This window comes from Budorcas taxicolor, chromosome X (assembly GCF_023091745.1).
Source record: "Budorcas taxicolor isolate Tak-1 chromosome X, Takin1.1, whole genome shotgun sequence".
In the NCBI taxonomy this organism is placed as follows: Eukaryota; Metazoa; Chordata; class Mammalia; order Artiodactyla; family Bovidae; genus Budorcas; species Budorcas taxicolor.
This window is the reverse complement of record NC_068935.1, coordinates 122,719,231-122,743,952: the sequence shown is the minus strand read 5'-3', so window position 1 is coordinate 122,743,952 and position 24,722 is coordinate 122,719,231. Positions and strand designations below refer to the sequence as shown.

The 24,722-nt window shown below is 39.7% G+C and overlaps 1 protein-coding gene across 1 annotated transcript in view; it reads left to right on the top strand.

Moving 5' to 3' along the window:
• Positions 1–24,722, top strand: part of PHEX (phosphate regulating endopeptidase X-linked) — a 204,547-nt gene that overhangs the window by 66,328 nt on the left and 113,497 nt on the right. The window contains exons 10-11 of the mRNA XM_052663454.1: positions 673–766; positions 2,961–3,089. Coding sequence (XP_052519414.1) covers positions 673–766; positions 2,961–3,089 — 223 coding nt within the window. The remainder of the gene's footprint in view (positions 1–672; positions 767–2,960; positions 3,090–24,722) is intronic.

Sequence of the window (24,722 nt, the reverse complement as noted above, 5' to 3'; positions counted from 1 at the left end):
AAATTAAGAAAATTAATGGATTTTTAAAAATATGTGTTGTGGATATTATGAGTGTATGGGGTTGTTTATGTGTTTGGAAGTGAACAACAATAAGAAAACCTGAAATTTACTCTGTCAAACATTTTGTTAGTTATTTTAACTTCACAATAACCCTGTAAGGTAGAGATCATCCTCATTATATGACAAAGAAAGATGAAATCAATGAACTTAAGTGACTTGCCCAAACTCCCACATCTAGTAGGTATCGAACAAGGGTGCATATCTAGATAATTGGCATTAGCCAGTATATTGCATTTTGTTTCCAAAAGTTAAGAATCCATCTGTATTTTGTCAAGTCACCTAATAGTTGGAAGGTATCAACAATTTCTAGGCATGAAAGCATGGATAACAGTGGACTCCATGTCATGAGTGGGAAAGCAAAATGTTCATGCTGAGACCTGGGGCTGGAATTTTCATATCATCTGTCTGTGTTAGGTGGTGAAAAGCAAGCCATTTTTGGTTGAGCTTATTGACATTGTATCATCTGATGTCATTTCTCAAGTGAAAGTTCTGTAGTTTTGTATGAGCAAAAGGTCCCTCCATGGAGCTTTGCCAACAGATTTTCCCAAGGTGTTCTGCAAAGCATCAGATATCAAGCTTAGTACAATAAATGTGTTCTCTTTCTGTTAACAGGACCATTGCCAACTATTTGGTGTGGAGGATGGTTTATTCCAGAATTCCAAACTTAAGCAGGCGCTTTCAGTATAGGTGGCTGGAGTTCTCACGGGTAAGTTTTAAGAAGATTGCAGTGTTACATCACTGGATAACTTTACATGCCAGAACAGTCTGTATATTAACTAATCCAATAAAAATCATCTTTAGGTATTGGGCAGAGGGAATTTTACAGCTCAAGTTCTACTTTTTTTGGCTTTATTTCTTTTTATTGAGGTAAACCTTACATATAATAATAAAGTATATTCAAGCTCTTCTTTGATGAAGGTATATAAGGATATTTAGGGTAATACTTGAGACCATCACGTTTTCACCCTCCCCTTCTTACCAATTTATTCCCCTTTCCCCAGTGTTTTTAAGTGGGTGACTATAATTATAATTTTAATATTTCTTAGTGATATATTTGTAACTGTCTTTCGTTTTCAGTATTCTGAATATTCAGAATATGCATGCTATATGTATTAGATGGTAAAGTTTCATCTTCAATTTAGGGGTAGTGTTTTGTCTCTAGCTTGATCTTCAGTCTTTTTTTGCCTTCTTTTTTCTTTTTCATTAGTGTTGGTCTTCTTAATTCAATCTAACTTATCCTAATTCTACTAGGCCAACAAGGCCTGAATTTAGTCTCCTCTGAGATGTGGCTCAACTGCCTAGAACACTTTTCTTTTCCCCCTGCTCATCCAGCCCTGTGATCTCTGCTCCTTCCCTACACTTGTTCTCCTCTTTAACTTACATAAGTGTCACTCTTAGTTTCAGAGGCTTTTGTCTGAGTGAGTCTCTTACCAATACAGACTTAAGGGTTTTGTGGCTCTTTTTTTCTTTTTTTTTTTTTTTTTAACATTTTAAGAATTTTGGGACCTTAACAAATATTTTAAGTTAATTTTCTCTTAATTTATAGTTAAGTAATGGAAAATTTTGTAAGCTCTAATTTCATTTAATAGACATTTTAATTATTAGGGAAAATGGTAGCTAGAGAAGTTCTTAGTGGGTCATTGCTCTTGAGTAGTAGCACAATTATTTTGGATACATTTTGGCCCTTGAAGTCACTAGGGTACTGAACTTGATAGAAAACATCATAAAACTATATTTATTGAGGTCATATCAAAGGGTTAAGCTGTAAAACTAGTAGATTATATATATGTGTCTGTGTATATTTTTAACTTCTGTGGATCACATAAAAGATGGTACCCAGCTGCTTTCCACCCCCACTGTGAAGAAAATAAGAGAGAGAGGTGTAAGAAGTAGTGTGTGAAAATTTGAGGTTAGGTATGAAGGGATGTTTCTTAAGCATAAAGTGCTAAATATAATACTGAATTGCCAAATAAAGTTGTAGGATCTCTTTATCTAGAAGTTTTAAAAATACATTCATTCCTTACCTTGGAGAGTGGTTATGTTATCAGAAAGTAGAGGAAGAATAGATAAACTTCAGTGTTAATCACATTAGCTCTGTACCTACAACCGGGGTCTAATGTCATTCACCAGATGCCTCCACCCACCGTTCTCAGAGCCTCCCTTTGCTGTCTATCTTTACTTTGCATTTTGAGTGCTCCAAACTCCCAACCCACAGGGGCAACTTAAATGATATTTATTTCTTTGTCTTCAACCCCGAAGAGTAAGCCTTTGAGCCTTCCAAGTCCTGCTTTGGACCTTCCCTACTTGTTTGTAAATGTTGTCTTATAATGATTTAATTGGGACAGATGAGAAAAACACATCTATTTTTTACTTGGTTACCAGTGTGTTCTGTTATGACACAATGTAAATATGCCTCCTGGGTTGTTCATGGTGGGCATATTTTCCTGGTCTGTCATGTGAGTGTACTTTCCAGAGCAAGGAAGCCTTTGCTGGGAGTGGGGGGACTTTGATCACCCATTGATTTTAAACCTTTCTTGGTAAAAGTTTAGTTCTCAGAAGGTATTAACTACCATCTGGACACTTGGACAGTCCTTTCACGTCCCTGCAACTGCAGAAAAATTATGCTATTGTCTATATCCTTTGTTCAGTGGGAAAATTGGAAGGAAAGGAGGGATGCATTATTATCCTCTCTTAAAATATTTTCTCTTGGTTTTATATATAATAAGACAAGCAGAATATTTTTCTTCATTCGATTGTACCTTTGGTTTACTCTCTGACACATGTATATGGGTTGCAGCATGCAGTGTTTTGTAGACTGTGTCCTTCAGGTTGTTTGAACATTTTTTCAGCCATTGGTTTTATCCAAGTGAAGCTCAGTCTGGTTCAATTATCTCCCACAGGTAATCCAGGGAACCACAACTTTGTTGCCTCAGTGGGACAAATGTGTGAACTTTATTGAAAGTACCCTCCCTTATGTCGTTGGAAAAATGTTTGTGGATGTACACTTCCAGGAAGACAAGAAGGAAATGGTAAGTGCTGTCCCCCCCCCCCCCCCCCCGCCCCCAGCTGATGAAAACAATGGCAGTTAACCAGATCTGAGATAGATAATATGGTCAGAAGGCCAGTATCAGCCTTTTAGCTCTTAAAGTGATGAATCTAGATAACAGTTTTGCTTCCAAGAGGAATTCTTGCAGTACCATATTAATTCAAAACTCAAATGTAGAATGTTATCATGAAAATTTAGAAATGAGAAAACAGCATGAAATCATGCCATATAGAGTCAGAATTTCTCCTGTAGAAATTAAATGTGTTCAGTCAATGCTTAGGAAAAAGAGGGCCTGGACAATTTTGGGATTAGATATTTGAACCTTTGTAATTACAAAAGATAGAGATATTCCAGACAGATTTCTTTGTTTTAAAGATTAGAAAGCTGGAGACCCAGTGATGAAATGATTTGTAATATATTTAACAACTTTCCTTTTTTGCCAGTTGTACTTAGGTATTTTCTTCAAAATAACTTAAAAAATTGAAATATAGTTGATTTACAGTATTGTGTTAGTTTCTGGTATATAGCAAAATGACTTAGTTACGTTTGTAATAGTTATATATATATATACTATAATGTAAAAATTAGCAATGTCGAGCATCTTTTCATGTGTCTATTGGCCACCTGTGGAGAAATGTATATTTAGGTCTTCTGCCCATTTGATTGGGTTGAAAAGAAATAATTTAAAAAAATTATTTGTTTTGAATTGAAGGATAATTGCTTTACAGTATTGCATTGGTTTCTCCCGAACATCAACATGAATCAGCCATAGGTTTACCCATGTCCCCTCCCACTTGAACATCCCTCCCCCATCCCTCCCCAACCCACCCCTCTAAACAATTTTTATTGAAGTAATAGTTGCTTCACAAAGTTGTGTTAGTTTCATGTATACAGCCATGTGATTGTTATACATACATATATATCTATTCTTTTTCAGATTCTTTTCCATCATATGTTATTATAAGATACTGAGTATAATTCCCTGTGTTATACAGTAGGACCTTGTTGTTTATCTATTTTATATATACAGTAATATGTATTTGTTCATCCCAAACTTCTCATTTATCCCTCCCCTATTCCCCCTTTGGTAAATATAAATTTGTTTTCTATGTCTGTGAGTCTGTTTTATAAGTAAGTTCATTTGCATTATTTTTTTTAAGATTCCACGTTTAAGTGATATTGTATGGTATTTGTTTTTCTCTGTCTGACTTACTTCACTTAGTATGATAATCTCTAAGTCCATCCATGTTGCTGCAAATGGAATTATTTCATTCTGTTTTATGCTTGAGTAATGTTCCATTGCGTGTGCTTGTGTGTGTGTATGTAATATGTATATATATCACACCTTCTTTATCCATTCATCTATTGATGGACACTAAGATTGCTTCCATGTCTTGGCTATTGTAAATAGTGCTGCTGTGAACAATGGGGTGCTTGCGTTTTTTTGAATTAGAATTTTCTTTGGATAAATGCCCAGGAGTAGGATTGCTGGATCATATGATAGTTCTATTTTAGTTTTTTAAGAAACCTCCCTAATGTTTTCCATAGTGGCTGTACTGTTTTTTTCCATTCCCACCAACAGTGTAAGAGGGCTCTCTCTTCTTCACTCTCTCTCATGTTTAACAACTATTAAGCAGCTTAGAAATAGAAATACAATGCAGGGACTCCCCCCTCCCCCCGCCCGCCTTTCCTTTTGCTATCCTCTAAAAACTAAAGAGATGTGACATTTGTTTCACAGAAAACACTGTCAGGTTTTTTTCATAAGCTTAAAAAGAAATCTTGTAAATTTCTAAACATATATGGAAAGAACATTGTAATCAACTTCCATGTACCCATGATCTGTGCCTATTTGTTCTAGTAGCATTAATGACCCAGCCAGATGAATCCACTAATAAAGGCTGAGGTTTAATTTTACTCATTTACTGAACAAATATTTGTTGAATATCTGTTATATAACAGGCATTGTTATAGGCACTTTTTGAGGCAGCAGAGAACAAAGATCCCTGACCTCACTGAGATGACAAAAAAAAAAAAATCAATACAGTTGTATACATTATGATAAAGACTCTGGAAAAGAAAAGAATGAGATCAGGGTAAGGATAAATCAAGAGTGCTGGAAGGTGTGAGTGTGTGGGGAGTGCTGTAGGATTAAATGAGATGGTCAAAGAAAGCCTCTCTGTGAAGATGACATTTGGTAAAGATTTGAAGGAGGTGAGAGAATCAGATACGGCAGTTATCTGGAGGAAGAGTATTCTAAGCAGATGGAACAGCTAGTGCAAATCCCTGAGGCAGGGATGTGCCTGGAGTGCTCAAGGAAGAGTAGGGAGGTCCCTGTGGCTGGAGCAGGGTGAGTGAGGGGTGAGAGAAGCAGATTCTGAGGTCAGAGCAATAGCAGGGCTGGCATTTTAGAAGACTTGTAGGACATTGTAAGAGTGTTGGCTTTGATGCTGAGTGGAGTGGGGAGCTATTGCAGGCTTTTTAGCAGAGGCCTGATGTGACTTGACTTATGTTGAAAGGCTTACCCTGGCCGCTGTGCTGTGAAGAGATTGTAGCAGGTCAAGAATAGAAGCATGGAGGCCAATTAGGAGACTGTCAGAGGGACCAGGCCAGAGGTGATGGTGCCTTGGACCAGGTGGTAGCAGTGGAAGTTGTGAGAAGGCATGGTATTCTGAATACATTCTGAAGGATAGAACCAACACAACCTGCTGACAGATTTTTTGAGGGATCTGAGAGCCAGAGCTCTGAGTCTGATTAAGTGGAAATACAGAGTTGCTGTTAACTAAGAAGAGGAGTGCTGTGGGGGAGGATCAAGTTTAGAAGCGAAGATCAGGGGTTCAGTTTGGGCCCTGTTGAATTTGAGATGTTATCAGACTTCCTGGTGGAGATGTCAAAGAGGCAGTAGGGGAAGTACAATGGAGTTTAGGACAGAGGTTGAGGTGGAAAATTAAAGGAGAGGGAAATCATTGTCCAAGGGAGTGGAGCACTGGGTAAACTGAGGAAATGTAGTACTGGTGCCTGGAGGCAGTAGTGGTTTGGGTGAGGTTGGAGGTCATGAATTTTATTTTTATTTTTCCCCATGCCACACGGCTTGTGGGATCTTTTTTCCCTAACCAGGGATCAAACCTGGGTCCTTGGCAGTGAAAATGCAGAGTACTAACCACTGGACCACCAGAGAATTCCCTACTGCTACTGCTAAGTTGCATAAGTCGTGTCCGACTCTTTGCGACCCCAGAGACGGCTGCCCACTAGGCTCCCCCATCCCTGGGATTCTCCAGGCAAGAACACTGGAGTGGGTTGCCATTTCCTTCTCCAATATATGAAAGTGAAAAGTGAAAGGGAAGTCGCTCAGGCGTGTCTGACTCCTAGCGACCCCATGGACTGCAGCCCACCAGGCTCCTCCGTCCATGGGATTTGCAAGAGTACTGGAGTGGGGTGCCATTTCTTTCTCCAAGAGAATTCCCTGGAGGTCATGAATTTTATAAAGTCTACTCATTTTGGCTGTATGTTTTCCATTGTTTCAGCTGCATTGGAGGAGAAGGTCCATTTTTGATTAGAAATTGAAATTTAGCTAGTTTTTTTTTTTTTTTGGTGTGCATTCTCTTTATGAAAAATTATATGTTACAAATGGCATGAAGCAGAGTGTCTAGGAATGATTAATTAGGTAGGGGAGGAAAAATAATGTTTCCTCTACTCTTCTAGGTTCTTGGCTGAGAACCTCCTGTAATACAAGATTAATAGGAGAAAAACTAACAAGTTTAATAACATACGTATTTCCTATACTCAGGACAACTGACTAACCTCGAGAAATGGCTGAAGCTACCACCTTAAATTCCAAGTCGAGCTAAAGATGAAATAAGATGTTGAGCAAAGGGAGAAGCCAGTTATAGGTTACCAGACAAAATGCAGTAATTAAGGATGGTTGTTACACAGATTTAAGTCCTTACCTTCTCCATTGGTAAGAGTTTCTAGAGATTTAGTCACCCTCCTCTTCTTGGTACAGAAAGGGAGACCCCTTTACAATGGAGATTATCCTTATAAAGGTTAACTTCTCTCGTAAGAGTGAGTTCACTGCTTTCAGGAAAATTCCTGTCTGCAGCCTCTCAAAAAATAATCAGCCCCAAATAATCAATATGCCAAAGGGACATATTTTCTCTCTGTATGCTCAGTCATGTCTGACTCTTTGTAACCCCACGGGCTGTACCCTGCTAGGCTCCTCTGTCCATAGAAGTTTCCAGGCAAGAATACTAGAGTGGTTTGCCATTTCCTTTTCCAGGGGATCTTCCTGACCCAGGGGTCGAACCCATGTCTTCTGCATTGGCAGGTGCATTCTTTACCACTGCGTCACCTGGGAAGCATTTTTGGGGTGGTATATTTTGCTCTCCCTCACTAATAACAGTCCGTTATAGTCAATCAGATTTGAATATGTAAACACCTTGAATGCAAGTGATCATTAAACACTGGATTTAAGGCAAAGAAAGTTAAAACTCTGTTAAGTCAGAATTCAACTAGTTGGTATTACGTGTCGATGTATATTACAACTATGTATTATATGCTGAAGTTTGCTTTGGAATGCCATACATCTAAGTACATTTACTTAGGGTTTTTTCCTGTCTTTTGCTACTTGGGAGAATTTAATGCCAAGTTTGAGAGTTTATGTTTGAACCTGAAAGTACTCTTCTTGCAAATAATTCCACTGAAGAATTAATGTCATTTCAAAATATTCAATATTCCCATTGTGTTTTCTTTCACTCCTTGGTCAGAGGAAATGGATTGAGAAGTTATCAGATAATCACAGTGGTAACATTATAATCCCTGGGAAGGATATAAAAACAATGAAGGGATAGTGGAGGTGTTTTTATGTAACAGGATTTTTCTTTTGGCAGTAGAAGAATTTTAAGTAATATAAAAAGTATGTGGAGTAATTTGTTTTTCTCAGTTTTGGTGTGAAAGTCCCTTATTCTTGTCAGCATGTGACATTTTAAAATAAAGTTGATTTTGGCACTCCCCCCGATGTGGTGTACGCAGGATGAGGAGGTAGTGTGATAGTTACACAGATACTCATCTATTTTACATAAAATTATTTGCTGCTCTTAAGCAGAAGCTATTTGCTTCAGGGAATATTTAAGTTGGGAACTTAGAAATATCTGGCTTTTTATAGCCATGTTGCAGGGCTCTCATCCAAGAACCACCTGGAACCATTGATTTACTTGAAAAACATTCTTTATTATTAACTACAATGCAAAGAGTAAACCAGAAAGATCCCCACTGGGACAAATTCCAGAGACACTAACTCAGAGGGAGGGCTGCCATTGTCTTTTTTTTTCTCAAAAACAATTGTTAAGCAAATGAATGCCGTCAGAAGGTTAAATTTCAGGTGCTTCTTAAACTTTAAAGTGTACCAGAATCACTGGAGGATCTTGTGGGTTAAATGCAAAATCTCACTGCATTTTAACTGGGTCTGGGGTAGGACCCAGGAATTTGCATAACCAGCTTCCCAGTGATGTCGACGCTGCTGGTCCCAGGACCACACTTAGAGTAGCAATGCCTTTGTATTATTTATTTGTTTGCAAACAGCACCAAAAAGCAGCCCTGGTGATTCCTGGGAGCAGGGCAGGCATTTGACTCAGGACAGCAGAACATTGGTTACTAAAGCCTGTTACATTAGTGCAAGTAACTGCTTTGATTTCAGATTATAGAAAATTTCATTGGTTTAAATTGGTTTAAATAGACTGTGCCAAACCCTGTGTATGGGCCTCCAGGCTACTTTTTAGTTCTGCTTTTGTGGTGGTGGTGGTTGTTTTCCTCTGAGCTGTTTTAGTTTTTATTTGAAAACTGGTACCTGGGTTTCTCTAAGAGACTGTGTGCTTCTCCTCAGTATCTCTGTCTCTACAGCCTCTTAATGGCTGGTTGACCCAATTGCCACTGGTTGGCACACTTTGTTACAGAGAGGATGGGAGGAGTAGTTCACTTTGAGGTTTCCTTTGTAGACAAGAAAGCATCCTTTTCCCCTCCCCAACCTACCTCTCTTCCCTTTAACTGGGGAGAACACACAATTTTATGTTAGTTTCCTTGTGACTTCCCATATGCATGTGCACACAGCCACACACATATAGCTCATATTCATTCACTCACACCTAACTACAGGAGTTTTCAAAATTCAATTAGAAAGGGGAAGGATGGGATGTAGAAAAAGGAGAATCCTTTCACAGAAAGCCTCTTAAAGAGGCCACATGGAACAATCAGATACTATCTGAAAGAGCCTTTCAGATAGTGAGACAGGGCCTTAATCCATGTGGGACTGGCTGCAAACGTTACTTAGGCCACAGGGACAGGCCAGTGGAGTGAGAGTAGGGAGTTGTGGAACTCAGGACAGCGGCTGACTTTGTTACCTAAAGTAGCATTATCCAGTAGAACTTGATGTGAGCCACTGATGTAATTTTGTGTTTTCTACTGAAAGTGAAAGTGAAGTTGTTTCCGACTCTTTGGGACCCCATGGCCTGTAGCCTACCAGGCTTCTCAGTCCATGGGATTTTCCAGGCAAGAATACTGGAGTGGGTTACCATTTCCTTCTCCAGGGGATCTTCCTGACCCAGGGATTGAACCCAGCTCTCCCGCATTGTAGGCAGACGCTTTACTGTCTGAGCCACCAGGGAAAAAGTAAAAGGAAACAGGTAAAATGAATTTTGATACTATATTTTGTTTAATCAAATATATCAAAAATATTTCAACAAGTCGTTAATACAAAATTGTTGATACAGTAGTTTTTATGCTTTATTTTATATTAAGTCTTTGAACCGGCATGCGTGTTTCATATTTATAGCACATCTCAATTTGGACTATCCCTGTTTCAAGTGTTTACTTGCTATATGTGGCTACCACATTGCACAGTCCTTGTCTGAAGAATGGAAGAGGGATACTTTGAGGTCAGCATGGCAGGGCTCAGTCCCTCGGTGAGTGGGTGCTAGTAGCCAGGACTGGGAAGGTAGAGTCGTCAGTGTCTGACCAACTGGGTTTCTCAGAGGGCTCTAATATGAGAGGGGAAGGACTCAAGTAGTCCCCACAAGGGATTCATGGTCTGGGAACAGGGATGGGAGTTGAAGTCAGGCCGCTACTTGGCTGAAGCTGTTTCAGGTTCTTTGGGATACCAGCAAACAATCAATAAATTCTGAATTCTTCTCTGAAGTAAGCACCTTGGAGGCTTGGTTCTCACTGGCTCATGGCCCGGGTGGTGTGGAATCTGCAAGTTAAAGGTGTTCAGTGTCTGAAAGTTGCAGAAGACTCAGTCAAGGCAAAAGTCAGGAGTTCCAAGCTCAAATCCCCTCAGAGCCAGTGAGGAACATTAAATAACGCACAGAACTAAAGCTGGCTGAGTGTCAGCAAAGGCTGGGGCAAGTGCAGTGAGAAGTGGCAATTGCTGCTGGGGAATCTGAGACCCAATACTGATGATCTGGAATGGCTGTGATAGTCAGGATTCACTTCGGGCTCTTTTCATGCAGGATGCCTGCTGAGGGTTGCTCGGCTTCTAGTTTTTGGAGAGAAGTCAGAAAAATGGAGTTTTATGTGAAATATCCCACATTTTAAATCTTGGCAGTACTTTGGTGGCCAAACTGAATCTGTCCTTGGGATACCATTTTGTGCCTTGTACACTAACATTTTTTCTCCAGTTTTCAGAACCCAAAGTCATGACCTTGTCTGTCAGAGAACTTCTTTAATTTTTTTTGTGTTATTTAGAAGAAGATCATGCATAATTTAAAAATACAGCATATTAGCTAAACATTTAACATGTTGCTTTTGTAAAAAGTTATATGCAGAGTATGAAAGTGGAACTCTCTCAGAGAATCCATGATACATTGTCACTGTCAATAGAGATGATGCTCCTGTCTTACCGTGACAAACCCTGATCCGTAGGCTCATGACCTGAGTGACAGAAGAGAAGATTTAGAGCTATGTGTTTATGTGGGAGGGTGGTCTAAAGTTGTTTGTTGTCTTCCATTTTTTTTATTATTAATGATAATTTATTTCTATAATGTATGTGTAAATGCCCCAGATAGATACCCAAGTCCATGGCAGGCACACGAAGATCCCAGAGATGGCTATATAATATTTTAAAAATCTGGTAATGATAAGAAAGTAGCTAACTTTTACTGAGATGTAGTTGGATGTCTGGTATGTGTTCTAAGAGCTTTTGGTGTGTTAACTCATTTAGACCTCACAATAGTCCTATAATTGCTTTTACTGTCCTCATTTTCCAGATTAGGACACTGAAGCTCAGAGTTTAAGTGAATTCCCCAAAGTCATATAGCCTGAAAATGGTTAGGTGGAATTCAAGTTCAAACCATCTAGCTTGAAGTGGGTGTTCTTCTTGCTTCTCTCTGAAAAACACTTGAATCTTCACCATTTTAACGACTGGAACGAGGAGACCTGTCATAGTGAAAAGACTTCTTAGTGGCTTATCTTATAATTCATTCACTCTTTGTTGTTGTTCAGTCGCTCAGTCGTGTCCCACTCTTTGCGACCCCATGGACTGCAGCACGCTAGGCCTCCCTGTCCATCATCAACTCCTGGAGCTTGCTCAAACTCCTGTCCATTGAGTCAATGATGTCATCCAACCATCTCATCCTCTGTCATCCCCTTCTCCTCGTGCCTTCAGTCTTTCCCAGCATCAGGGTCTTTTCTAAATGAGTCAGCTCTTCGCATCAGGTGACCAAAGTATTGGAGCTTCAGCTTTAACATTAGTCCTTCCAATGAATATTCAGGATTGATTTCCTTTAGGATGGACTCTTATCAGGAAATTATTTATTCATATATTAAGATCTCATACAAATAAAAGGGATGTAATTCCTATTTCTTAGCATTTTAGAAGTGGGAATCAGTTGAAGTAGATTTTGCTTCTAGTATTTCAGTATTTTAAAGACAAAGAGTGTGAAAGCGCTATCAATTCAAATCTAACCAGTTGACATTGCATTTTTTCACATTCATATAATTTTCAGAAGAAAGAGGGACACTGTAAGAAACAAGCTGATTATCAGAGATTTCATCTAAGAGCAACATTTGAGGTATATCTTTGGCTCAGTGTACATACTGAGCTCAATTTCTGGGATTTTCTACATATATCATTCTGAGGAGTGATCCCTGATGTTTGGAATGATGACCTAAGGCTCTGTAAGATTTCTCATCAAAACAATCTTTAAAATGTTTACCGTTTTTTATGGTTACGAGGCAGAAATATAAATATATACCTCAAAGAACAATTTTCTATCATGTTGCTGCAAAGGAAAAAAATAGATCTTTCTACTTTGTGCTTTAAACTGTAGTTTGTAAAGGATTCAAGGAAATTGGAGCTTTCATTTGAACATTTTGGCTGAACTAAGTTATTAAACTACCTAATTTTATTTCATTATAGACACTGTGTCCCCAAATTACTTTATTCATGTAACTCAGCTCTGCCAATAGGCATTTTATTGCTGCTCTCTCAAATTTTCTGTTTTTGTTATAGGGTAAACCCCATTAAATAAAATTATTCTGATACTTGTTAAAATTTTATAGAGGATTTTACTCAGGATTATTGCAAAGGGTGTCAAGATTTTCAAAGTAAGAGAGAGAAATATCAGGCTCAACTCTGAATATAGCCAAGACAGCTGGGAATTTATGGCCAAAGAGCAGGTTGAAGGAGTCAGTGAATGGAAAATTACTAAGAGGAAACATTCAAAGGTCAAGGGACTCTTTTTCTTCTTCTGTTTTTTGGTTGTGCCATGTGTCACGTGAGATCTTAGTTCCCTGACCAGGGATTGAACCCATGTTCCCTGCAGTGGAAGTGTGGTGTCCTAACCATTGGACTGCCAGGGAGGCCCTGGTCAGGGGACTTTTGCTGAAGGCAGGCCAGGGTGCTCAGATATCAAGAGTGGAGGGGATTCTCTTTCAACTGGCTTATCAGGATTCCTGGTAAAACTGGGCTGTGCAGGCCAGGCAAGGACAGGATGGAACCACCATTGAGACCTAGTCAAGCAGAGGGTGTAGAGGAACCTGGCTAAAATTTGGTCAGGCGAGAGACTTTGTCAACAGTGAAATAAAAGATAAAATAACTGGTGTCTTCTTGTACATTGACAGTCTGTATGCAGAAGGCTAATTTAGTTAAAGAGGAACAAATCTTTTATTATACTTTCGATCGAGACTTTATTAGATGAATAATTAAAACTTTACTTACTGTGTCCAACAATTCACTGATTCCTCCTGTATTCTAGTAACTTATTCCTTTTTCTCTTTAAGGTAAGGACATCATTCACGTCCCCAAGTAATGCCATAGATGACCTACAGTATCTTCCAATTTTCTGAGTGCTCTGCATGAGCAATTCTGGTAGTAATTCTTCACCCAAGAACAGGTTTCTCCTCCCTCCCCATACTGCTGCAGCTGGTCCTGAAGACTTAAGTACCCACATGGGTCCAATCGCAGTGGCAGAGTTTGAACTTGCAACCTCCATACACTAGGAGTTCACCTCATTAGTTAGCCAATATAATTGAATTGATGAACTGCTATTAATATTCAAGTTCTTTAATTCCCCTGCTCACTGTTTTTCTCAGTGGTTGAGTAAATGAGATGTAACTCTAACGTTAGTGGCAGAAGTCACATGAAGGTCAGTGTCATGCACTATAGCAATGCCCTTATACTGAGGGATCCTTCATTCCTTACAGGTGCTGCTCCTCAAAAGAGTTGGTCTCAGTATAGCCACTGTACTGATAGAGATCAAGCTCCCTTCAACACAGCTCGTGCAAAGAAAGGATATTCTATCTGGCTATCAAGTGTCCCTGTTTCTGTTTGCCTAGTCAATGGTATCAGCTATAATATCAGCCAGTTTCTCTGGGTCTTTGCAGAATTAAGTTTTGCAGTTTCTCTGGGTCTGTCTGAATTAAGGCAAACCAAAGTGATTTGAGTTTTAAAGGACTTCTAAATATAGTTACAAAACATTGACCTTATAAAGAAGTTACATCTGATTTTCTGAAAACTGGCATATATATATAAATCTCATAGCCCAGTTCTACTCATCATTTTGGGCAAATTAACCTCTTCGTTTCTCTGTTTTCCTGTTTATGAATGGTACCCAAGTTTTGCTGCTATAGCACTGCTCTGTAACACTCAACCACCAAACTTCAATGGCCTAATGTTGATGCATCTGGAGTTAGCTGGTGGTCCCCCAGGCAGCTCTGCTTATTTTGGCGTGGTTTGTCAAATGTCTGGGGGCCAGCTGGTTGAGGCTGGCTTCGGCAGAGGTGATCAGGATAACTTGGTTCTACTCCAAGTGTTTTCCTTCCGTCACCCAGCCAGCCTGGGCATGCTCTCCTAGTGATGGCAGAGGTGCCAGTGAGCAGGCAGAGACCATGAGGCTTCCTGAGGCCCAGGTTCAGGACTGGCAATGTGTCCTGTCTGCATTCTGTTCACCAAAGCCAGCCACAAGGCCAGTCCAGTTTGGCAGAATGGGGTGATAGAATGCCTTTTTTTGTGAAAGGTCCCATAGCAAAGGACATGGATAGAGGCCTGGAGGTACAGAGTTAAAAGCCATCATTGCAGTGAATCAGACATAGGGATACAAACAGTACCCACCTTGCTGGTTTGTGATGAGGACTGAGTGAGATAATCCACATAGAAGGCTTAGCACGATGCCTAGTGCATAGCGAGTGTCCAGTGAATTACTGTGTGTCATGCCTAAGGTTAATCATGAAGAGCAAATGCATGCCATCAAAGAACTATGGCAACTCTCCTGCACTGACAGCTCTTCTTGCTAATTTCTCTTCAACAGAGTGAGTGTGAGTGAGGTACCTGGGGCTTTTGCTCTACCTAGTTCTCCATACATGCCCGGTGTCGTAGCTTTCAGTTGGGTTAAAGATCCTTTTAAGGCCTGTGCCCTGGCCACATTCCAGAACCTGCCCTCCCATTTAATGCTAAATCTGGCTCCTAGGAGAGTCTCATGCAACTACTCAAGGAGCCAAATGTAATTTCTATAGCAGATCCAGGTTTCACAACTCTCTGCGGGCTAAATCTTATTACAACAAATGTCATCAGACCCCAGTCATGACAACTCTTTTTAAGCAAGCTTTTGTAAAATGACATCCAGCAAAACAAGTAATTTAGAAGGCTCATTGGGAATTCTTTGGAAATAAGTGTGGACACTGCTCTTGCCCTTGTCCTCGAGTGTGCTGCCACGGTAATGACACATTTGGCCTACCTTGCTTGTTTGTTGATTCTGTCTCTGGATAACATTGGACACTATTGTCTTTGCCACTGATGATTGGCCACAGTCTCATCAAGCTGATCAGACCTGTGGGCTGCAAAGACCCTGTACTAGAAATTCATTTACTCAAAAAAAGCACTTAGGCCCTCCAACAGAGCTGGGTTTTGGAAGTGACCTGGCAGAATTCCTTGCTGGAGGAAGTTTACCCACAGCCAAAGGCTAGATCGTTGTGAGACTGGTTGACTTCTAAATATTATTCTGGTTTCTGATCTCTCAAAGAGTAGGAAAATGGAAAACAGGAAAAGATGAGTTAGAAAATTAGAACACAATCTATTTATAGTCAGTAAATATGATCCTAGCCTTATGCTTCTTGATAAGAGAACATGCTAAACTATTGCACCAGCAGACTAACATGCTTTATCATATATCTGGGGCCTAAATAATTTGATATTTTTTTCTTTCGCTAACATTTTGAATAGCTCTGCCAAGTTTGTTAATCCTGACAAACTGATATGATTTGTTTTATTAGCTTCCTTGCCTGCCAGAAACTGAGCGTCTTCTATCTAGCCTCAGTTTTTTTGCTTTACCGCTTCTTGCTTAACACAGGTCTCTTCTTTACTTCTTATTTCAATGCCATTATTGTATTTTTATCAGGAGCCAATTCAAAGTTGTTTTCATAAATAGAGTATAAACAATGAATCAGTGGATACTTAACGTTTATTAGTGCATTGATTTATTTAATGTCTGTGTTTCTTTCTAGTGAAGTGACGGTTGTCAGAAAGAAACATTTTAGGAACTTCCCTTACATAGAGCCTATTTTTTCTGTGTTAACCACGGAAATTATTGATAATAATTTTTGTTCTTTGCATTCACTAGTCAAGTGGTTACAACTTAAGGAACCATGTCCTGCTGTAGACCAATGGGGAAACTGGAGACTTTTTAATCTTATGTTTTATTAAGATATTGCTTATAATTTCTGAATATATGAAAAATGAAAATCTCAACATTATGCTTTTGTTTTAAGAATTTCATTGAAATTACATTATGCTAGGATTAATGAGTACAGTCAACTTTGAAGATTCTTTTCTTTAAGAACTCTATCAGCCTATATAGCTGTTTGTATCAGATATGTAATATATATGTATGTAAATATATATATATATATATATATATAAAACCATTCTTAGCCATCTGTTCTATACCACATTGGCATCATCAGCCTCAGAATGGACTGGACTAACTAAGTCATCTGAGTCCCACTAAAGTTTATATTTCAAATAGCTGCTGGAATAACTGTTACACATTAGCATGTATGAAAGATATTTGATTAAATTTTGCTTCTTTGCTGGATACCCACTGGAGGTTTTAAAAACGTAAATCAACTTCTATTTATTGAACATCTGCTTTATGTATCTTATGAGATGTGAAATTAAATCGTGAGAAATCATATCATGTAAGATGTGAAATCATAAAACTAAGAAGTTTAAATTTGCAGAACACTGTAGAGGAAGAAAATAATTTTTTCCCTTTATCCTCCTAGGTTTTTGGCCAAGACCCCTCTGTAATAAAAAGACAGATTAACAAGAGAAAAACAGAAATTTAACAACACGTATCCCTCCTGTTTGGAGCTTCCCTGGTAGCTCAGCAGTAGAGGATCCACCTGTAATGCAGGAGACGCAGGTTCGACCCCTGGGTTGGGAGAATACCCTGGCGGAGGGTGTGGTAACCCACTATAGTATTCTTGTCTGGGAACGCCCATGGACAGAGGAGCCTGGTGGGCTACAGTCCATGGGGTTGCAGAGAGTCACACACTACTTAGTGACGGACTTTAGATTTTTGAGACTTGGATACCTCCCGTGTATATGAGCAAGACTCAGGAAAACCGAGTGAGTCCCTGTGCCGTATGCTCAGTTTCTTCATTCGTGTCCAACTCTGTGAGACCTTATGGGCTGTAGCCTGTCAGGCTCTTCTGTCCATGGGATTCTCTAGGCAAGAATACTGGAGTGGGTTGCCATGCCCTGTCCAGGGGGTCTTCTCCAGACAGGAATCGAACCCAGGTCTCCTGCACCTCCTGCCTACAATGGCCCAATTAATCACCTTAAATACCATTTCCAGCTAAGTCAAAAGATGTTTTGTAGGGAGGGAAGCCAGTTATAGGAGATTACCAGGCAGAGCATGGTAAACAAAGGTAAGGTTATTATACAGATTTAAGTTTTTGCTTCTCCATTGGTAAGACTTTCTAGAGATTTCAACATGACATCTTCCTGGTACAGAGAGAGAGACATCCTTTCAAATGCAGATTTCCCTTATAAATGTAAATATCCCTTACAAAAGGGTAACTTCTCTGTTTTTTCTCATCTGCTATTTCTTAAAAATAATTAGCCTAAAATGTAAAATAATCCTCATGCCAAAGAGGTAAGTTTTGGGGTGGGAAATTCTGCTCCCCTTCCACACTTTTTCGTTGGCTTACATATCCATGATCTCATTTGATCTAAATCATGATGCTTGTTTTCAAAGCTTATGGATTTGTTGAGGAGATCAAATAAATATAGGCTATTAAACCCACACCTGTATTGTTCTGATTATAGACCTAATAGAACTCAGAGAAGGATCTGAAAGTGTGAGTTTAAGTGGAATTCATTGGTATGAGGCAGGATCTGTGTTGGCCATGTAGGATGTCTTTGTCACCAGAGACAAAGCTGTGAAGGAAACTACAACCGGCAGTGGGCTGACTGACCTCCTCTGTTACTGAGCTGAACTCAATGTGCAGTCAGGTCAATCTCCAGACACTGAGTTGTGGTGAAGGGAAGTATAGCATTATTTGCAAAGCCAAGCAAGGGGAATGGGCAGCTAAGAAGACCTGAACTCGATGGCTTTCAGGCAAGGGTTTTTAAATGCAACATTAGGAGTGAGGATCACAAGGTGCATGATCAGCTTGTAGACATTCTTCTGATTGGTTGTTGATGAGGTGGCAAGGTGATGTTTTGAGAATCTTAAGCGTCAGTCTTCTGGTTCCTGCCCATTTGGGGGCTACATGCTTGTGGTTGGCACTTTCCATCGGGTGGGTCCTGTTTCTGTAAACCAGCTCAAAGATATGCACCAGACTGTTAATATATATCCCTTAAGGAGAAACTAGGAGTCTGATTCAGTTTTTTGGCTAAACTGTTGTATAAGCGGTCATTACTTTTTGCTTGATTGCTTTGCCTTTGTTTCTGCATTCTCTCACTTCTCTAATTATTTAACTGATCAAATCTGCTATTTATAACTCAGGAAAGGCTGGCAAAACTGAAGTTTTTTTTCCAAATAAGAAGTAGGGGACACAGAGGGGTCTGTCACTAGAAAGGCCCTGCAGGGTCTTGCTTGATTTCACCTCTTCTCAAAGCAGTGTTAGCATATTTCCCTTTAAAAGCATTAATAGAATCATCTTGACCTATTTTTATGGACTGCCAAGTTCTTACTTCCATGTGAGGGGAGAGAGGATAAGGAGAAGTCAGAAGAGCAAGTGACAATTTTTATTTTTTATTAAAAAAAATTTATTTGGCTACATCAAATCGTAGTTGCAGCATGTGGGATCTTTTGTTGTGGTCAATGGACTCCCTCCTTGTGGTTCAGTAGCTGTGGCACATGGGCTCCAGATCACCCTGGCTCAGTAGTGGTAGCATGGGAGCTTAGTTGCTCTGTGGCATGTGGGGTCTTAGTTCCCATGTGGGATCTTATTTCCCTTACCAGGGCGTGAACCCATGTCCCCTGCATTACAAGGCAGATTCTCAGCCACTGGACCACCAGAGAAGTCCCTGAGACAATTTTAATGCACTAAGATAGGAGAATCTCATTTTCAAAAACCTTTGCTGGAAGGGCAACAGGTGTATGTATATGCATATGGGACGCACCAGTGTCTGGTGTCTGATGTAGAACACTATGGGCAAAATCTTGGCGTGCAGAGAATGAAAAGGGGATCCCACTTTTAAATAACATTGGTTGAGGGAAAGAACTAAAAACTGCTTGGTATACTGACCAAATAAACTGTATTTTCGCAGTGTGGGTCCATAAAATCTGAAATAAGTAGATGCTTAACAAAATGCTGCTTTCCCTGGAGGGCTCTCATGCCGAATGTGTCCAATTTTAACATAATAACATTTAATTTTTATATGTTATATTTTGATTTTTAACTCTAAATAATATTTTCTATGGATAAGTTCACCTTATGACTTCTTCTTTAAGTGATTCCTGTTAATGTTTTATGCTGGCTGGTTGGGGCATTAGGTCAAGGTTTGGTGAAGAAATACTATTCCTGTCTTTTTTTTCTTATTTAAAAATTACATCAGGCTTTTGCTGCCTCAGGGAACATGACTTGACTGAAGGCGATGTTATTATGTGATGTTGGAGAGTAGTCTAAAGCTAAAAATCAGAAGTGTTCAGTGATTTATCTTCCTAGTTCCAGCATAGTAAAATAATTATTTTTCTTATTTGCATTGAAGTGCAAACCAATGACATTAATAACCTTCAAAGATTTCCCTTGTTCTTAAAGTCTGCTGGGGCAGTTCAGCACCATTTCTTAGAAAACATTGTACAATACATCTGTAGAGTGTGCAAAAAGAAAGAATTGCTTACCTATGATGAGACATCTCAAGACTAGGACAGAGAACAACTGAGGCTCACAGGGAAAGACAAGAGGAAATTGATAACAATTTCTCTCGGTATCTGTGGGGATTAGTTCCAGGAGTCCTAGCAGATACCAAATCTGTGATGCTCAAGTCCCTTACAGAAAATGGTGTAATATTTGCATATAACCTATGCACACCCTCTCAGATACTTTAAATCATCTCTAGATTACTTATAATACCTACTACAATATAAATGCTATATAAATAATTGTTGGCAGGCTGCAGATTCAAGTTTTGCTTCTTGGAACTTTGTGGAATTTTTTTTTCCCCAAATATTTTCAATCTGAGCTTGGTTGAATCCATGGATGCAGAACTTGCAGATATAGAGGGCCGACTGTACTTGGGTTTTTACATCTGTAAGAGGGCCACAGAAAGATTGAGTTATCAAAGCATGGCTTTAGGGAAGACAGAGGTGGTAAGGGGAGTGGATGGGTATGAGAAGGAAAGGAAGAGGAGGAAGGAAGATGTGTAGGTGTCAACTATTTGTCATTCTTCATCCCAGCAATATCTGATATCTTTTTACCACTTTATTTCCATTTGGGATGCCAATCAGCAAGGTACAGAGCTTTGAAAACCTATGCAAAATGCTTAAAATGTTAATGATTATGAAACCCATGGTTAATACCCAGGAATGGCCAGGGAGGGTCCTAAGAAACCAAGGTGCTTAAAGAGAAATATTTGGAACCACTCAGCATATTTTAATAATTTGTACATGTTTCATAAAAATGCTCCAAGAAGAAGAGAGGCAAAATGACTTTAAGATTCACCATGGAAATCCCCAATGGAAGTCCCCTAATTCCATTATATATATATGCCAAGATGTCTTGACTTGGATCATGCTTGTTTTGTTTTATTTGATTAACTAATTTTCAACTGTAAGTGAAGCAGATTAGCTTTTGTAGTCCTTACTCCAAATAAGGATATTCTCAGCTTTTAATTATTTAGGGGCTTTCTACTATGGCTGCGTGTTGGATAGCGTATTGAAAGGAAATCTTTCATTGTCCTCTTGTCCTTATCTGTGAATATCCCTCTTCCTACCAGTATGTTCATGCTGCCAGGATGCATATAGCCCTGTGTGAAAAAAACAAACTTTTTAGAGAACTTCCCTTTTTGCAGAAGATCTTGTTCCTATTCCATGGAGAAAAGACATGCCATTCTACTAGGACTCTTGACCTTCCATCATCTCATCTATACATTCTTCTGCATTCCTGTCTATCATTTTATCCTTCTTGCCTCTCATAATCCTGTCTCATGTCTAAGGTGAATCCTTCCATATATTCTCCAGATCCCATCCCCTTTTGCCTTCTCAGGGACCATACATGTCATTTTTTCTCTCCCATATTTTCAACCTTTTCCTCTTCACCAAATCCTTTCCACCGTGTGTGTGTGTGTGTGTGTGTGTGTGTGTGTGTGTGTGTGCGTGTAGTTTGCATTTTTATTTTTTTAATTTTAATTTTTACTTTATTTTACTTTACAATACTGTATTGGTTTTGCCATACATTGACATGAATCCACCACGGGTGTACATGCGATCCCAAACATGAACCCCCCTCCCACCTCCCTCCCCATAACATCCCTCTGGGTCATCCCCATGCACCAGCCCCAAGCATGCTGTATCCTGCATCAGACATAGACTGGTGATTCGATTCTTACATGATAGTATACATGTTTCAATGCCATTCTCCCAAATCATCCCACCCTCTCCCTCTCCCTCTGAGTCCAAAAGTCCACTATACACATCTGTGTCTTTTTTGCTGTCTTGCATACAGGGTCATCATTGCCATCTTTCTAAATTCCATATATATGTGTTAGTATACTGTATTGGTGTTTTTCTTTCTGGCTTACTTCACTCTGTATAATCGGCTCCAGTTTCATCCATCTCATCAGAACTGATTCAAATGTATTCTTTTTAATGGCTGAGTAATACTCCATTGTGTATATGTACCCCAGCTTTCTTATCCATTCATCTGCTGATGGACATCTAGGTAAAGGACTTAATTTTTTAGAGTAGTTTTAAGTTTATAGCTTGAGGAGGAAATTTTTTGCCCCGCTATCCTTCCAGGTTCTTGGCTGAGACCTCCCTATCATAAAAAGACAGACTAATAGGAGAAAAATAGAAGTTTAATAACCTGTATATCTCCTGCATACATGAAAGAGAGCCAGTGAAACTGAGCAACTCTCTAAAATGGCCCAAACCATCACCTTAAATACTATTTCCAGCTGAAGACTAAAGAAGATGTTTGGGGGTGGGGTGGGGGGTGGGGGACAGTTAAGGAAATTTATTGGGAAAAGCACAGTGAACAAAGGTATGGTTGTTATGCAGGCTTATAACTTCATGCCTCTCCACTGATACGAGTTTCTAGAGATTTAGTCAACTTGCTCTTCCTGATTAAGGGAGTGTGTGTGGTGTGTGTTACTCTCTCAGTCGTGTCCGACTCTTTGCGACCCCAAATGTTTCTTCCAAGAGGGTAACCTCTTGTTCTTTGCAGCTTATTTTGTGTGCGGTTTCTTAAAAGTAATCAATTCAAGATAATCCTTAAGCCAAAGAGACATATTTTGAGATGGCATAGTCTCTCCATCAACAATGAAATTGAGAGGAAGGTGTAGAGATTTTGTGGAATGGTGATTTCCTTGGTTCTTGCCCTTCTCAGGGGAAAACTTTCAGTCAAGAGGCATTGAGCAGCTTTAAGTAGTAAGAGTGTTATTAGGTAGAGTGAAAGTGCACTCTGAAAGGATGATAGTGGGCTACCTGGAAACCAGAAGCAGACCTGAAATGGGGTGGCACTAGGTGTGTCCTGCATCATTTGACACACAGGTTGTTTGACCTTTGACAGCTTTAGGTTATTTGACCTTTCTCCTGATGTGCAGATACTTATCCATAAGCACTGAAGCAAAACCCATGGGGGGCAGGGGAAAAAACTGCAATGCTAATTTGTTATGAATATGACATAATGAGCCCTGGGTTACTGTGAGTCACCTTTTAGGTCTTGGTGCCCTGCACCAACCTCTGCTGGCGGTTTTGTCTTGCTTGGTGCTGATATGGCTGGAAACCTAGTGATGGTCCTTGGCCTCAAAAGGGAGGCTCTCTGAATGTGCTCTGACCACCAGTCAGGTGGTGGAGGGAAAGATGAACCGTTCAGGATGGGGTGGGACCTGCTCCTGTCTGACCAGCTACCAAACACTCCTGCCTCCCTTCACATGCAGTTTCTGCCATTAGCATCACTTACTTTTTTCCTAAACCAAAGGTAAACTTACACTGACACATCACCCAAGGTATATAGTTTACCTTAGAGTTCATTCTTGGTGTTAAACATTCTGTGGGTTTGAATAAATGTATTTTGACATGAGTCTATCATTCTAATACTGTACAATGTTTTCATTGCCCTAAAAATTCTGTGTTCTGCCTCTTTATTTCTCTTTATCTCTCCCTACACCTACTCTGCAACCACTGACCTTTTTTTTTTTTTTGCCTCCATAGTTTTGCCTTTTCTGGAATGTGATATCATTGAAATCATACAATGTAGCCTTTTCAGATTGGTTTCTTTCACTTAGCAATATGCATTTAAGGTTCACTTAGTAATATGTACTTAGGCTTCCTCCAATGGGTTCCTTCCATGGGTTGATAGCTCATTTCTTTTTACCAATGAAAAATGTTCCATATTCTAGATGTACCACAGTTTGTTTATCCAGTCACCTACTGAAGGACACCGTGTTGTTGTTGTTTAGTTGCTAAGTCATGTCTGACTCTTGGCAACCCAGTGAACTGCAGCACACCAGGCTTCCCTGCCCTTTACTATCTCCTGGAGTTGGCTCAAACTCATGTCGACTGAGTCAGTGATGCTATCTAACCATTTCATGCTTTGCCGACCACTTCTCTTCTTCCCCTCAATCTTTCCCAGCATCCAGGTATTTTCCAATGAGTTGGCTCTTTGCATCAGGTGGCCAAAGTACTGGAGCTTCAGGCATCAGTCCTTCCAATAAATATTCAGGGTTGATTTCCTTCAGGTATGACTGGTTTAATCTTGCTGTCCAAGGGACTCTTAAGAGTCTTCTCCAGCACCACAGTTCAAAAGCATCAGTTCTTTAGTGCTCAGCCTTCTTTATGGTCCAACTCTGACATCCGTATATGACTACTGGAAAAACCATAACTTTGACTAAACAGACCTTTGTTGGCAAAGTGATATCTCTGCTTTTTAACACACTGTCTAGGTTTTTCATAGCTTTTATTCCAAAGAGCAAGTGTCTTTTAATTTCATGGCTGCATTCATGATCCACAGTGATTTTAGAGCCCAAGAAAATAAAGTCTGTCACTGTTTCCTTTTAACCCATTTATTTGGCATGAACTGATGGGACCAGATGCCATGATCTTAGTTTTCTTAATGTTGAATTTTAAGCCAGCTTTTTCACTCTCCTCTTTCACCTTCATCAAGAGGTTCTTTCATTCCTCTTTGCTTTCCTGCAGTAAGGGTGGTGTCATCTGCATATCTGAGATTGTTGATATTTCTCCCGGCAATCTTGAGTCCAGCTTGTGCTTCATGCAGTCCGGCATTTCGCATGATGTCCTCTACATATAAGTTAAATAAGCAGGGTGATAATATACAGCTTTGACGTACTCCTTTCCCAACTTGGAACCAGTCCGTTGTTCCATGTCTGGTTCTAACTATTGCTTCTTGACCTGCATATAGGTTTCTCAGGAGGTAGGTAAGTTCAGTTCAGTTCAGTTCAGTC